At 41.3% G+C, this 13,030-nt stretch overlaps 1 protein-coding gene across 2 annotated transcripts in view; it reads right to left on the reverse strand.

The window, feature by feature from the left end:
- KCNAB1 (potassium voltage-gated channel subfamily A regulatory beta subunit 1) overlaps positions 1 to 13,030 on the reverse strand; it is a 421,013-nt gene that overhangs the window by 104,109 nt on the left and 303,874 nt on the right. For both annotated transcript variants that reach the window (XM_060011248.1, XM_060011249.1), the window contains exon 2: positions 7,247 to 7,290. In XM_060011248.1, the coding sequence (XP_059867231.1) occupies positions 7,247 to 7,290 (44 nt within the window). The remainder of the gene's footprint in view (positions 1 to 7,246; positions 7,291 to 13,030) is intronic.

Below are 13,030 nucleotides of genomic sequence, written 5' to 3' on the forward strand. Positions count from 1 at the left end.
TGCCACATATACCCGTGCAATGTTTTACAAAACTAGCAAAATGCTTTTATTAGTTAGGGTTCTCCAGAGAAATAGAACCTTATAATTTCTTATAAAATTTGTTATTATATATTTATATATATTAATATATTTTATACTTATATATATTATATTATATATAATTATAATATATAATAAAATATATTTACATAGAGAGAAATTAAGTATATATATATATATATATAGAGAGAGAGAGAGAGAGAGAGAGAGAGAGAGAGAGGGAGAGAGAGAGATTGATTTATTGTAAAGAATTGTGTCCCATGATTGTGAAGGCTAAGAAGTCCCAAGATCTGTCATCTGCAGTTCAAGACCCACGATAACCCACGTGTAGATTCAGTCCGAGTCTGAAGGCCTGAGGACCAAAAGAGCCGATGGTGTGTAAGTTCTAGTCCAAAAGCCAGCAGGACCCAGGAAGAGATAATGTTTCATTTTGAGTCCAGGGGTCAGGAAAATCTGATGTTCTAGCTCAAAGCAGTCAGGCAGGAGGAGTCCCCTCTTATTCGAGGGGGCTCAGCCTTTTTGTATTATTCAGGCCTTCAGCTGACTGAAGGAGGGCCATCACCCACATTAGGGAAGGCAATCTGCGTTACATAGTCTATGAATTCAAATGTTCATTACATCCAAAGTCATCCTCACGACATACCCAGAATAACGTTTGACCAATTTAGGCACCCTGTGGCACAGTCACAGTTGACATAAAATTAACTATCACATGCCTTTCTTCCTGCAAGCCTCTTATGTGGAGGGAAGCACGTATATCCCACAGCGAGTGGCACAGGGTAAAGTCTGCCCCTTTTGAGCACCTGTAGGAGCAGCTGCCTGCTGTGGGGTGTCACCTCCAGTGGCATGAATCAGAAGCGGCCCCTGCTCCTAATGTGTGTGGGTAGATGCCCCTTCCATCTGCAGCAGTGAGAGCCCTGCTGCATACTCTGTGCCCCAATCCAGCCTAGACTCGTGTCACTGTGGATAGAGTAGAGCCCCTGGTCCCTGACGCATGTTGGGGATAACCCTCGATGCTGGGCCTCTCTCTATCCCCTCTCCTCACCTCCACTTGGCGTTCTCAGTTTCTGTGTTGATACGTTACTGGAGAAAGCCAAAGAACCAGGTTGGCTGGACCGCAACATTTCATGATGTCTGACTTTCCCTGGATCTTCACTATTACCCACTGTGCATTTTGTCATTCCTTAGAGATTGATCCACGTACCCAGTCATACATTCAATAACTGTATTTGTGCACCTACTACTTGCTAGATACTGTGATCTGCTGACAGTACGATAGGGGTGTAGAAAAAACAGAGGTGATCTCTGGGAGCATGGAATCTGACAGACTCCAAAAGGCAGGTGTCCTAAACCTGTCCAAATACCTCAGTCCTCTGTATTTGCAGGTGACCTCAGTGACAACCATGGGTTCAGCCTTGTTAGAATTTCCTGGGTCTTTATTTCCAGCTGGAGCTCTCTCCAGCCCTCCCTGTGCCCCCTGGATATCTGAGGCTGAAGCTGGCAGGCTCTCGGGTCTCCTCTTCCCAACACTGTTCCTGCTTCTCCTCCATTCTCCTTCCTCTTACTGCTCCCTCCTGCATCTCCTTCTTCTGAGATTTCAGCCCATCCATCTACACACCCAACCCAGGAACTGGGGCACCCTCCCCTGCTCAGGTAGACCTCTCATTCTGCATCCCAAGGTCACCGAGTCCTGTTTATTTTTCCTCCTAAAAAATCACCCTCTTCCTGTACATCTTTAATATCACTATCTCATCATCTTGACTCCAGTCTCAACCCTTTCCCCCTCTAATCTAGCCTTCACATCATTGCCGGAAAACAATTCTAATACATCTTATCATGTCCTACTCCTGATCCAAGTTTTTCAATGGCTTTTCACAAGCTGGAGCAGGGTTTTAAAGCTCTTTTTTTTTTTTTTTTTTTGGAAGAAGGATGCTTATTTTCCTTCAAAATGTAATATGAAGCACTAAAAAGAAATGAGCTATCAAACCATGAAAAGACATGGAGGAAACTTAAATGCATATTACTAAGTAAAAGAAGCCAATTGCAAAGGCTAGATACTGTAGGATGTCCATACTATATGAAATTCTGGAAAATGCGAAACTATGAAAACAGTAAAAGGATAAGTGGATGCCAGGTGTTAGGGGTCAGAGAGAAATAAATAGGCAGAGCACAGAGGATTTTAAGGGCAGTGAAACTACTCTGTATGATACTATAATGGCAGATACCTGTCATTACATTTGTCCAAACCCATAGAATGTAAAACACCAAAGTTATACATATACCCAATGTAAACTATAGTCTTTGGGTGATAATGGTGTGTCAGTGCAGGACTGTAGCGAATGTACTACCTGATGTGGGTTGTTGATAGTGGGGGAAGTTGTGTGCATATGAGGTGAGGGGAAATTTCTGCACTTTCTGCTCAATTTTGCTGTGAACCTACTCCTGTTCTAAAACATGAAGTCATTTATGACATACTACATTAAAATTTTACATTTAAATTTACACTAAAAGTCATATTTATATTTTCATTTAGAAAAAGTGGAGCTACATTGATGGAAGCGGTGGCAATGGAAGGAGGAGGGCAGGGAGAGGTGGAGCCCTGTCCGTTCCTCATCCCCCAAGTATTCCCTGAGACCTTGGGGATGTAGGACTTGGAGGAACACCAGAAACCTAGAGGACTAGAGCTCAATGCCTTAGCAAGGCAAACAATGGCCCTCCTGATCAGGCCTAGCTTTCCTTCCAGGCTCGGTTCTTGTGGTTCCCTAATACCCTGCATTCGAAATATTCTGCACATACACTAGTGTTTCCCACAGTACCTCCTGCTCCATGGGTCTCCCTCCAGGCCATTGCTCGTGTTGCCTCCTCTGTCTTGCATCCTTCGCCCTCTTTCTCTACTTAACGACTCCCTTCAGGTCTCAACTCAAGCAGCACTTCCCCTGCGAAGCTGCTCCAGATGCCCCAAAAGCCCTTCCTCATGCTTGGTTCATCCTGTACTCTCCACCATGGCATCCGTCCAATGCACTATTTTTGTGTGCCTGACTCCTACTACGCTGTGCGCAGTTTGAGAGCAGGGCCCTTGCTTCTTTCATCTGGATATCCCTTGCAACCAGCATGATGCCTGGCTTCCTAAATGTTTGCTGAGAATGAATGAGTGAATGAATGAATGAATGAATACATAAATTCTCTCTTCCTCTCTCAGAAGATGATCCCACTTCCCACTAGACTGAGATGATGTTCAATCACTCTTTGGTGAATTTTCTCCCTTCCCATCAGTTTCTTTGACTTTGGGTCTTGATAGCAGTGGTCAGTGTATTAATAAATCAGTCCAGCCACAGCAGCCCACAGGCAGGTTTCCACTTTATTTTTTTCCCCTATTCTTTTGTTAGCAGAATTGTGTTCCTTTAGATGTATCTTCAGTTCGTCCTTGGGTTATTTCACCTTTCTGCTCCCATTTACATATGCTCTTAGTTTATCAAAAGGAAGCTTGGCAGGGCAAGAAATTCCCAGCCTGTCCTTCTCTGGTGGAGAAGAAAGTCAGAATTGTTAGCTTTAATATGACCTTTAAGGTACTTCAATAAAAGACATCTGTAGTCGTGTGATTGCTTGGGATATTTAATACTTAATTTTCAAAGCCTCAGTTGAACACGGGCTGTATCTGAACTGATATCCCAAGCCTATAACAGTAAACCCAGCTCCACCTGGACTTGAGAGCTGAGGTCTGCAGAGCCTGACAAATTATCTAAGCCTGGTGCATTATTCCTTTCTATGATTTTTTTTTGGTCTCCTATGGTTTACAGAGGTAGCTCAGAAAAGTTCTCAAAGAATACTTACTCAAGCTTTGTTGCCTGTTTTGAATGAAGCCAGTCAATCCCATGAACTTCCTTGTTTCCTCCTAATTTTTCATGCAGTGTCTAATCACAAGCATTCAAGCTCTTAGAAAAAACTTGAAGCTCAAATCAGGACTTTCTGCTCCTGAATCGAGTCTGTTTCAAAGTTCACCAAAATGGCTACAGCTCACACACAGTTTTAAAAAACTGTAGTCTGCCCTCTGGGGACTCATTTACAAGTGGCACTTCATAGGCACCTGAATTTTTTATAGTCTTAGGGCTTTTGGTTGATTTTCTCAGTACTTTTGATGAAATTATTTTCCACCACAGATACTGATTCTATGAGATAATTGTGTATGATTACCGTATTTCTTAATTCATATTTTCTTAAATTGCTATATTTCTTAATTTCTTTCAATAATAAATAGTGAATAGTTATTTACCATTAAGCACTCTCAAAAAAAGCTAAGGTTAGAGTATCCCTGATAATGAATCTACAGGGTCTTTCAAATACAAGTAAGTGGTAATAAAATCAAAGCCATAAATTAAGCAAATGTCAAATTCCCTTAGTCTTATGGTGAGCAAAGACCACCCTCACCTCCCAAATCATATCATTAAGAAGAATCAGAAAAACTCAGGCATCACTAGCCTTCAATGTTTTTGCAATACTGTAAAAGGAGGCAGAAATTGTTGCCACTATCTTTTATTTATTTTTTGTTGCCACTATCTTTTATTCTTTCACTACCATCCCTTCCCTGGTCTCCACACTTCCATTCAACAGGGTTCAAGAAACCCTCCTCCCAATTCCTCCCCCCAACTAGCTTTGGATCTCACATCATCAGTCCCCTCATGTTGTAGTCACTTACCCATCCCTAGTCAATCCCTCTCATCTGAAAAGTTTAGCTCTGGCTCACTGTCACTCTCTCCAATATTAGTTTTGCCATACATTTTAGTGATTTCAATGACCCCCAAAGTAACCCTTCCCTGAACCTTTATCTTTCAGGCCCTTGACCTCTTCTGGTCTACTGATCTTGCACTCAACACAACCTCAGCCACTCTCCCCCAATGGACATGCCTTAGACTTTGTCATTACCAATAACTGAACCCCCCATGACCGTAGTTTCAAGCATCCCCCTTTCAAACCACCACTTTCTATTCTTCCAACTCACTATCTCTGCTGATCTTACTCCAACAATCCTTTGGGCCTCTGGAGGTACAATTCACGGATCCTGCCCACTTTTCACTGTCCCTCTGCCTCCTCATTTTCCTGGCTTCAGTCCTCATTTTCCTCCCTGCTCAGCTTCAACCCCAAAGTCCACCATTACAATCACCCCTCTGCATAAACTCTCAGCATCTCTGCCTCTCTTTTCTTATCTTATGCCCTTGAAAAACCCCACCTGGACCTGCATGGTTGAACAAGACTGGAGGAAAAACACACGGCCATAGAGATGGTCTCACTTCAAATTTATTAGCATGAATCTCAAGCAGATCCTTAATGCTGTCTGGCCACTTTGATCCATCCCTTTGGTCCATTCACTCTTCTGCTCTCATCATCCTCTCTCTCCTCAAACTTTCAACACCTCCCTTTCATCCTCACTAACAGCTGATGACCTTGCTTCTGATTTCACTGAGAATACAGAAGCAGTAGAAGATAATTTCTAAAGATACCGCCACTGCCACCCCATCAACCCACCTACCAGTCTCAAAGCCCATGTACTCTGCCTTCTTGCATGTTACTTTCCTCTTGTGTCCTCAAGAAATCATTCCAGGTATTTTTCTTCTCTACTTATCTTAACCATTTTTTTCCTTCTCAAAAGAATTTCTTAATCAGTATGTAAATATACTGTCATTTCTTTTGTGTGTAAAGGTACCCTCTCTGACCACACTTGCCTGTCCAGCTTCCATTCCATTTCTAGGCTTCTCTTTATAAAAATAGTCATCAAAAGAGCAGCCACCAGTGTTTCTCTTTCCAGGCTCGCTTAAACCTATTCCAATCATGCGTGAGCCCCTGACTCCACCAAAACCGATCTTTTCAAAGTCATCAGTGACTTCCATGTTGCTAAACTGAACGATCAATTCTTGGCCCTCATCTTGCTTGACCTATGAGCAGCATTTGACAGGGCTGGTCTCTATCCCTCTTGAAACGCTGGATTCTTAGGACTCCCTGGTCTCCTGGTTCTCCTCCTCCATACCCACTGCTTGTTTTCAATGTTCTTTGTTGGCTCTTCCTCATTTCCCCAACTTCTTAATGGACTTCCCAGGTCACAGACCACGTGCTTTTGCTTTCTGTAATATCTATGCTCACTCCCTAAATATTCTTATTCAGTCTCATGGCTTAAACAGTATCTACATGTTGGTGACTCTCAAGTCATCCTACATCCAGCTCACATCTCTCTTCTAAACTCTAGATTCATATATCCATTAGCCTATATACCTCTTTTCTTGGATGTCTAATATGTCCCAAATCAATTGGCTCTCCCTCCTTCCTAAGTCTCTCTTCCTTCATTCTTCCACATCTCACTTACTGGCAACTCCATCTTTTCTGTTTCTCAGGCAAAAAAAACCCTTACAGTCATCTTTGACTCTTCTCTTTTCTCTTGCATCCCAAATAGAGTCCAACAGAAGATCTGCCAGGCTTGACCTTCAAAACATAGCTATAATCTGACCATTTCTCACTTCCTCAGCTACCATCCTGGTCTAGACTCTCTTAGGTTACAGAAATAGTTCTGATGATGCTGAATTGCCTGAACACCAAGGCTGCCTTTTCCCTTGTCTGGGGGATGTCTGGAAGCTGTATGCTACCCCAAGTCTCACACTCAGATTTTACCATTTCAGATTCATTCTTATGATATTAAAATTGCCATCTCTACTTACTATTCTTTAAATATTTACAGCTTCTGGGGGGAAATGTATATATAAAACTTTTTCCCTAAAACACTTAAGGTACATTATAAAAGTACATAAAATACATTAAAATATAGAAAAAAGTGAGAAAATTAGGCAAAGGGAAGATAAGGATAGAAAAAAATTCGTATGATGCTGCAGGTGAGGTCAGCATACAAATACATGCCATGAGGTTCTTCACACTTGCTAAATGGGAATAACAGAGGAGTCCCTTCCTCTAAGATGTGCTTTAATATCAGGTTTCTTTTTGCTTAATGGGCCCCCATAAGGCATCATGATCACAGTGGCTCCTTGAGTCTGAGAAGGGGAGGGCTGTGTGGGGCAGGAAAGGCTCAGAAGGAGAAATGAGGCAATGTTGGTCACGAAGTCCCTTCTCACCTGAGACTGCGTCCTGACCTACACCCCAGTCATTCCCTGGTATCCTCCCCAATCTCCCACCTCCCAGCCCACCCCCACATGATACCCTGAGTACTTACCAAGACCCAAGCAAGAAACTCTGAGTCCTGATTTTCCAAGATTCCTAGAATAAAAATAAAGCAACACATGGTCATTTCATCAGGTGAATTTTAACTGGGAGTATTAAATCTCACTTAAAATTTTTTTTAATTGAAATACAGTTGATTTACAATGTTGTGTTAGTTTCAGGTGTATAAATCTCATTTTTGATGATGTTGCTCCTGACTAGAGCCATGGTAGAGGCAGAGCCTCAGATGCAGGCCTGTGGTTTGGGGAAGAGACTCTTTCATCTCCATCTGGGCACTAGAAAGCCCAAAATGTGCATAGGCTCAGCACAACAACAAAGTGTCCCCACAAAACATAGCTTTTCAGACCTAATGATCTTCTTCATTAATTTGCTTACAAATGTATTGTCTCTCTCCTTCTAGAATGTGAGTTCCTTGAGGGCAACTTGATGGATAGGGATTATTAAAAGAACAAATACAAAATAATCCTTTAGGCTATTTAAACTAAATTTTATATATATATATATATATATATATATATATATATATATATATATATATATATACAGTTAACATCTTTATTGGAGTATAATTGCTTTACAATGGTGTGTTAGTTTCTGCTGTACAACAAAGTGAATCAGCTATAAACATACATATATCCCTGTATCTCCTCCCTCTTGCGTCTCCCTCCCACCCTCCCTATTCCATCCCTCTAGGTGGTCACAAAGCACCGAGCTGATTTCCCTGTGCTATGTGGCTGCTTCCCACTACCTATCTATTTTACATTTGGTAGCATATATATGTCCATGCCACTCTCTCACTTCGTCCCAGCTTACCCTTCCCCCTCCCTGTGTCCTCAAGTCCATTCTCTACATGTGCGTCTTTACTCATATCCTGCCCCTAGGTTCTTCAGAACCATTTTTTTTTTTTAGATTCCATATATATGTGTTAGCATACGGTATTTGTTTTTCTCTTTCTGACTTACTTCACTCTGTATGACAGACTCCAGGTCCATCCACCTCACTACAAATAACTCAATTTCATTTCTTTTTATGGCTGATATATTTAAAAAAAAAACAAACAACACTACACAGGGACTTCCCTGGTGGTCCAGTGGTTAAGAATCCGCCTTCCAAAGCAGGGGATGTGGGTTCGATCCCTGGTCGGGAACTAAGATCCCACGTGCCACGGGGCAACTAAGCCTGTGCACCGCAACTACTGAGCTGGCGCCCTCTGGAGCCCACATGCCACAACTAGAGAGAAGCCCGCACACTTCAACAAAGATCCTGAGTGCTGCAACTAAGACCCAATGCAGCCAAAATAAATGAATGAATGAATGAATTAATTAATAAAATAAAATAAAAATAAAAAAGCTGAAAATGCAAACCTAAAAAAAACCTACACAAAATTCCTACAAGAAGGTCGGATAGTCCTTAAGTGATTCTTCCTTTCCTCATGAACACCTTTGCTTTCCATCCTTAAAAGTTAATCCAGGGAAAGGAAATATATTTTCATTCTCTAAGTAGGGAGAGAACTAGGTGCTCTAATCTTCACGGTAAAGTGTTTGTCTGTGGAGACCCAGACCCAACCCATTTTCCTGTCATCCACCTAACTGCCATCAGAGAAGAAATCAAATTCTCAGAGAGAGGATGCCTCATAGAATTTTGTAGGGGTCCAGTGTGAGGAGATGAATCTTACACTATTGAAACATGGTAGAAAAGTGTATTCCTTATTCTCTGATCAGATGCTCTTATAAGAGCACAACTTTTCTCCTTGCTTCTACCCAAACAAAACAGCACCAACTTTCCCAATAAAATTTTCCACAGCTCGGTTCTTCCAGGTTCTCTCTTGATTCCTCCACAGTTTGCCTTCTTTAGAGCTAGTAACCAGTGCTCTTGTTTTTACATCTATTTCTTTTCCCTGCTTGCTATTATTGTCTATAAAATTCCACCTAAGCAACACATTTCATTTCCTAGCATGGTCCAAAGTGCATCACACTGCAGAGTTGAAAGACCCAGTTTTTCCTGCATTTGTTGTAACTAGCTAGGTGACCTTGGAGAAATCACTTCCTTCCTTGGAGTTCAATTTCTTCATAGTACGATGGGGTATTTATACTTATGCCATTCATTCAGCATCACTGTGGTGGGGCTGGAACATGATAATGTATGCTAATGTGTTCACAGTAAACGAATGCAAAGCGTAATTATTTTTGGTGCTTTCTGACTCTACTCACCCTCTCACAGACATAGTGCTAAATTTTCCATATGAATTGGATATGTCCACCTGGCAGGAAACTATCACATAAAGGTATGTGTGAAAAATACTTTGAACTGCTAAATAGGAGAAAAATAATTGGACCTCTCCCATGATAATAATTTGCACCAGGAATTGTTCTTTTAGTAGTTTCTCAGAAAACCACAGGATGTACAGCCAAAAGATCTTGCTTTGTGGTCTAAAAGTCTCCTTTTTTTGGGGGGGGCATGTGGGATATTATTTCCCCTACCAGGGATGGAACCCATGCCCCTTGCAGTTAAGCGCCGAGTCCTAACCACTGGACTGTCAGGGAATTCCCAAAGTCTGCTGATTTTAAAGGATAGGAATATAGAGCAAAAGCTATATAGTGGGGAGAATAAAAAAAGACCTACACCAGAACAAAAAAAGCAAAAAAATACATAAGTGAATAACAGTCTTCCAGGTAGAGGTACTTGACATTGATGAATTAGTGAAGATTTATTCACAGGTTACCATGTTCAAGGCAACGTGCAAGGACATGCAGACACAGAGAGGAACAAGGCACAGTTCTCTACCCTTAAGGAGCTCTCTATCCTCTACCTTTTCTGAGGGACACAGAAAAGCAACCACATAATCACAATACAGTGGGGTATATCCTCCCATGGAGGTCTTTGAGAGGAGCTATCTCAGGTTTGTATTTGCATAACTATGTGGGTGTCATGGGGGAAAAGATCAAGGTAAGGAGTTTCATGTAATTTTAATATCTTTCAGTGACTCTGCGCACAATAGGGCACCGTAACTTGGTGCAGAAAACTATGCAAAGGAAGATATTTTTCTAACAAACTCAAGTAGGGCTAGGTTATGACACTGGGCACTTGCTGAGCAGCATCTCAGCACCCAAGGTAGGGAGACCTGCCCTAAGTTTCCTTGCGACAGTGACTTAGGGAGATAATGATCACTCTCCTATGGGTTCGGAAGGCCACACTTGAGAAACCTGAGCGTTGTCAGCCAACACAAACTGCAGAGTAACAAGTACTCAACATGGCCCATTTTATTGCCATTGCTGTTTAAACACCCAGGCCAGATTTTCTGGAATGAAAGCCTTAGAAGATTTTGTACTGTGAGAAAAGTTCAATTAGAGACAAATATTGATACAGTGATGATAGGCCCCGCACTGAGCCTTAGTGTTTTTATTTCCTTTAACTCTTTCTCTGAATATTTTTACCTGCTGGAAGGAATGATTACCAAATAGAGCTCGTTGTTTTTATTTTTTATTTTTAATATTTATTTATTTGGCTGCGCCAGGTCTTACTTGCAGCACACGGGATCTTCATTGTGGCATGTGGGATCTAGTTCCCTGACCAGGGATCGAACCTGGGCCCCCTGCATTGGAAGCAGGGAGTGTTAGTCACTGGACTACCAGGGAATTCCTTACAGTTGGTTGTTTTTAAAGTGAGAGGTATTTTCCGTGCATAAGCCATATCTGGTCTCTAAGTCTTATTCTTTCCAGGGGTAATCCCACGTTCATGTCTGCACAATACTACGTGGAGGTAGGGTGATTGTTTAGCCCCTCTGATCCATTTAAGTTCTGCTGGATCACAGAAGCCCAAATACTTGCACATTTGATCTAATGAGCCCAAAATACGTCATCTGAAAGCTTGTTTGTGTGGCTATAACACCGAATAATGGCCAAGCTTACACATCCTGCTGGGCTGTGACAGATGTCCTGGAACCTTCTCTATCCCAATCATAAGGAATTTTCATGCACACTTCATGACCTTGTGTGACATTGTGCATTGAAACAATGTAATTGCATTTTATTTCTTAATTCCTCAGCGTTAGCACAGGTGAGGCCACAAACAGATTCTGTAAGCACATCAAATGTATAATTAGATTGAATTTCTTTCCCATTTGATTCAAAACAGTTGCATTGTACCGGTTTTCCTATTTTATCTGTGTCAGATATACCAGAAGGAAGTCTCACTGTGTTCATTTTTAGTATGCGCTCCTGTTCAACTCAAAATAAAAGCTCCTCTTTCCCAGGTGAACCTGAGCTGCTCGTCTGCTAATATTAGAAATGAATGACATCAGTATGGGGGCACGGGACACATAGCTTTGTCAGTCAAATTTTGGAAATCCTAAATCTTAAATCAAAGCTTCAGGAAAGAGTTACTGCAGAAGGGATATAGCTTCTTGAGAAGCCAAGGTTACATTTCTTCTTTCTGAAGGCAGAATTGTCCTCTCAGTGTCTGAACTTGTTTTAGGAGAATGGTTAGTTCCATGGCAGATGCATTAAATATAATTTCTAGTGTCATTTTGTGGAGCATCCATCATGCACTTTTTATTTTAAGGCGATAACAGAATTGTGAGAACTAAAATCCAGTGTCACTTAGGCACAGTATCAAATGCCATTTGATGCTTACAGGTCCTTTACAAATCAAAAGATGCTTAAAGCAGAAGATTAGCAACCGAAATGTGCTGTTTTAAATTGCTTGCTTCTGAATACATATATCTTAGACATTACTCAGAGTTGTAAACTGCTTGGAAGAGAGGAATAGCTAGCTAAAATAGGTATCTTGCATTTGACCAAGAAAGATGCATATTGCATAGGACAAAAATCTCTTACTTAAAGGTTGACACAACAGAGACAACCTGAAAGCACAGGTAAGGGACTCCAGTGGCCTTGTCAAGCTGGCAGAAACAAGTTTGGTCTGACCTGGTTTCCATGTGCTCAGATCATGACATCATCTGCTGTTTTAGTCTACCTGAACAACTTTCTGATCCTCTAAATCCCACTCTGCTGCGTGCGGTGCCCTACCTGGAAGCTACTAGTCAAATCCGGGGTATGGAATGAAAGAAAAAAGAAAGAAAGAAAGAAATGTACATTTAATCTTTCTTGAAAAATCCAGAGCAGAAAGTATGTGCATTTGTCAGCCAGCTGGTTTTGATAGTTGTATGAGAACATACATTTTGACAGCCACGAAGGTGACTACAAATGGTAATAACGTTTTCTTATGAGGGCACCGTTCATCACTGTTGATAGTGAATAATGATTCATTTGGAAACCACCAGGCACATAAATGATTTAGCCATGCATTTGGATGACAGACATTGGTAAGTAGCACAATGAAACTTTCTTTCCTTTATCTAAGTAGCAGCAAAGTAGAATGGGATTATTTCAGATTTTTTGATTTAAAGGTTCAAGTCATTGTCTGTTGTAAATTCCAGCTAGGTTCTTATTCATTTTCTTTGGACATATAAAATCACCTGTTGGTCTGTGTCATTCTAGAAAAGTCTACAGAAGTATGGCAAAAAGAGACTTCCCTATAATTAATTAATCAGTTCAATAGAGATGTACTGAGTTTCAACTACATACCAAGCCTTGTATTAGGGTGTGGGGATGGGCTGAGTAGTAGATAGTTGCTGCTTTCATGGAACTTACATCATAGAAGGGGGAACATGTCAAATAGTGAATTGATTATTTGACCATAGTACTAAATAAAAGAACAGTATGCCCTAAGTGAAAAATTGCCCTGTTGGGGAAGCTGACCTGGGTCTGGATGGCTA

This window comes from Delphinus delphis, chromosome 4 (assembly GCF_949987515.2).
Source record: "Delphinus delphis chromosome 4, mDelDel1.2, whole genome shotgun sequence".
NCBI classification, from domain to species: domain Eukaryota; kingdom Metazoa; phylum Chordata; class Mammalia; order Artiodactyla; family Delphinidae; genus Delphinus; species Delphinus delphis.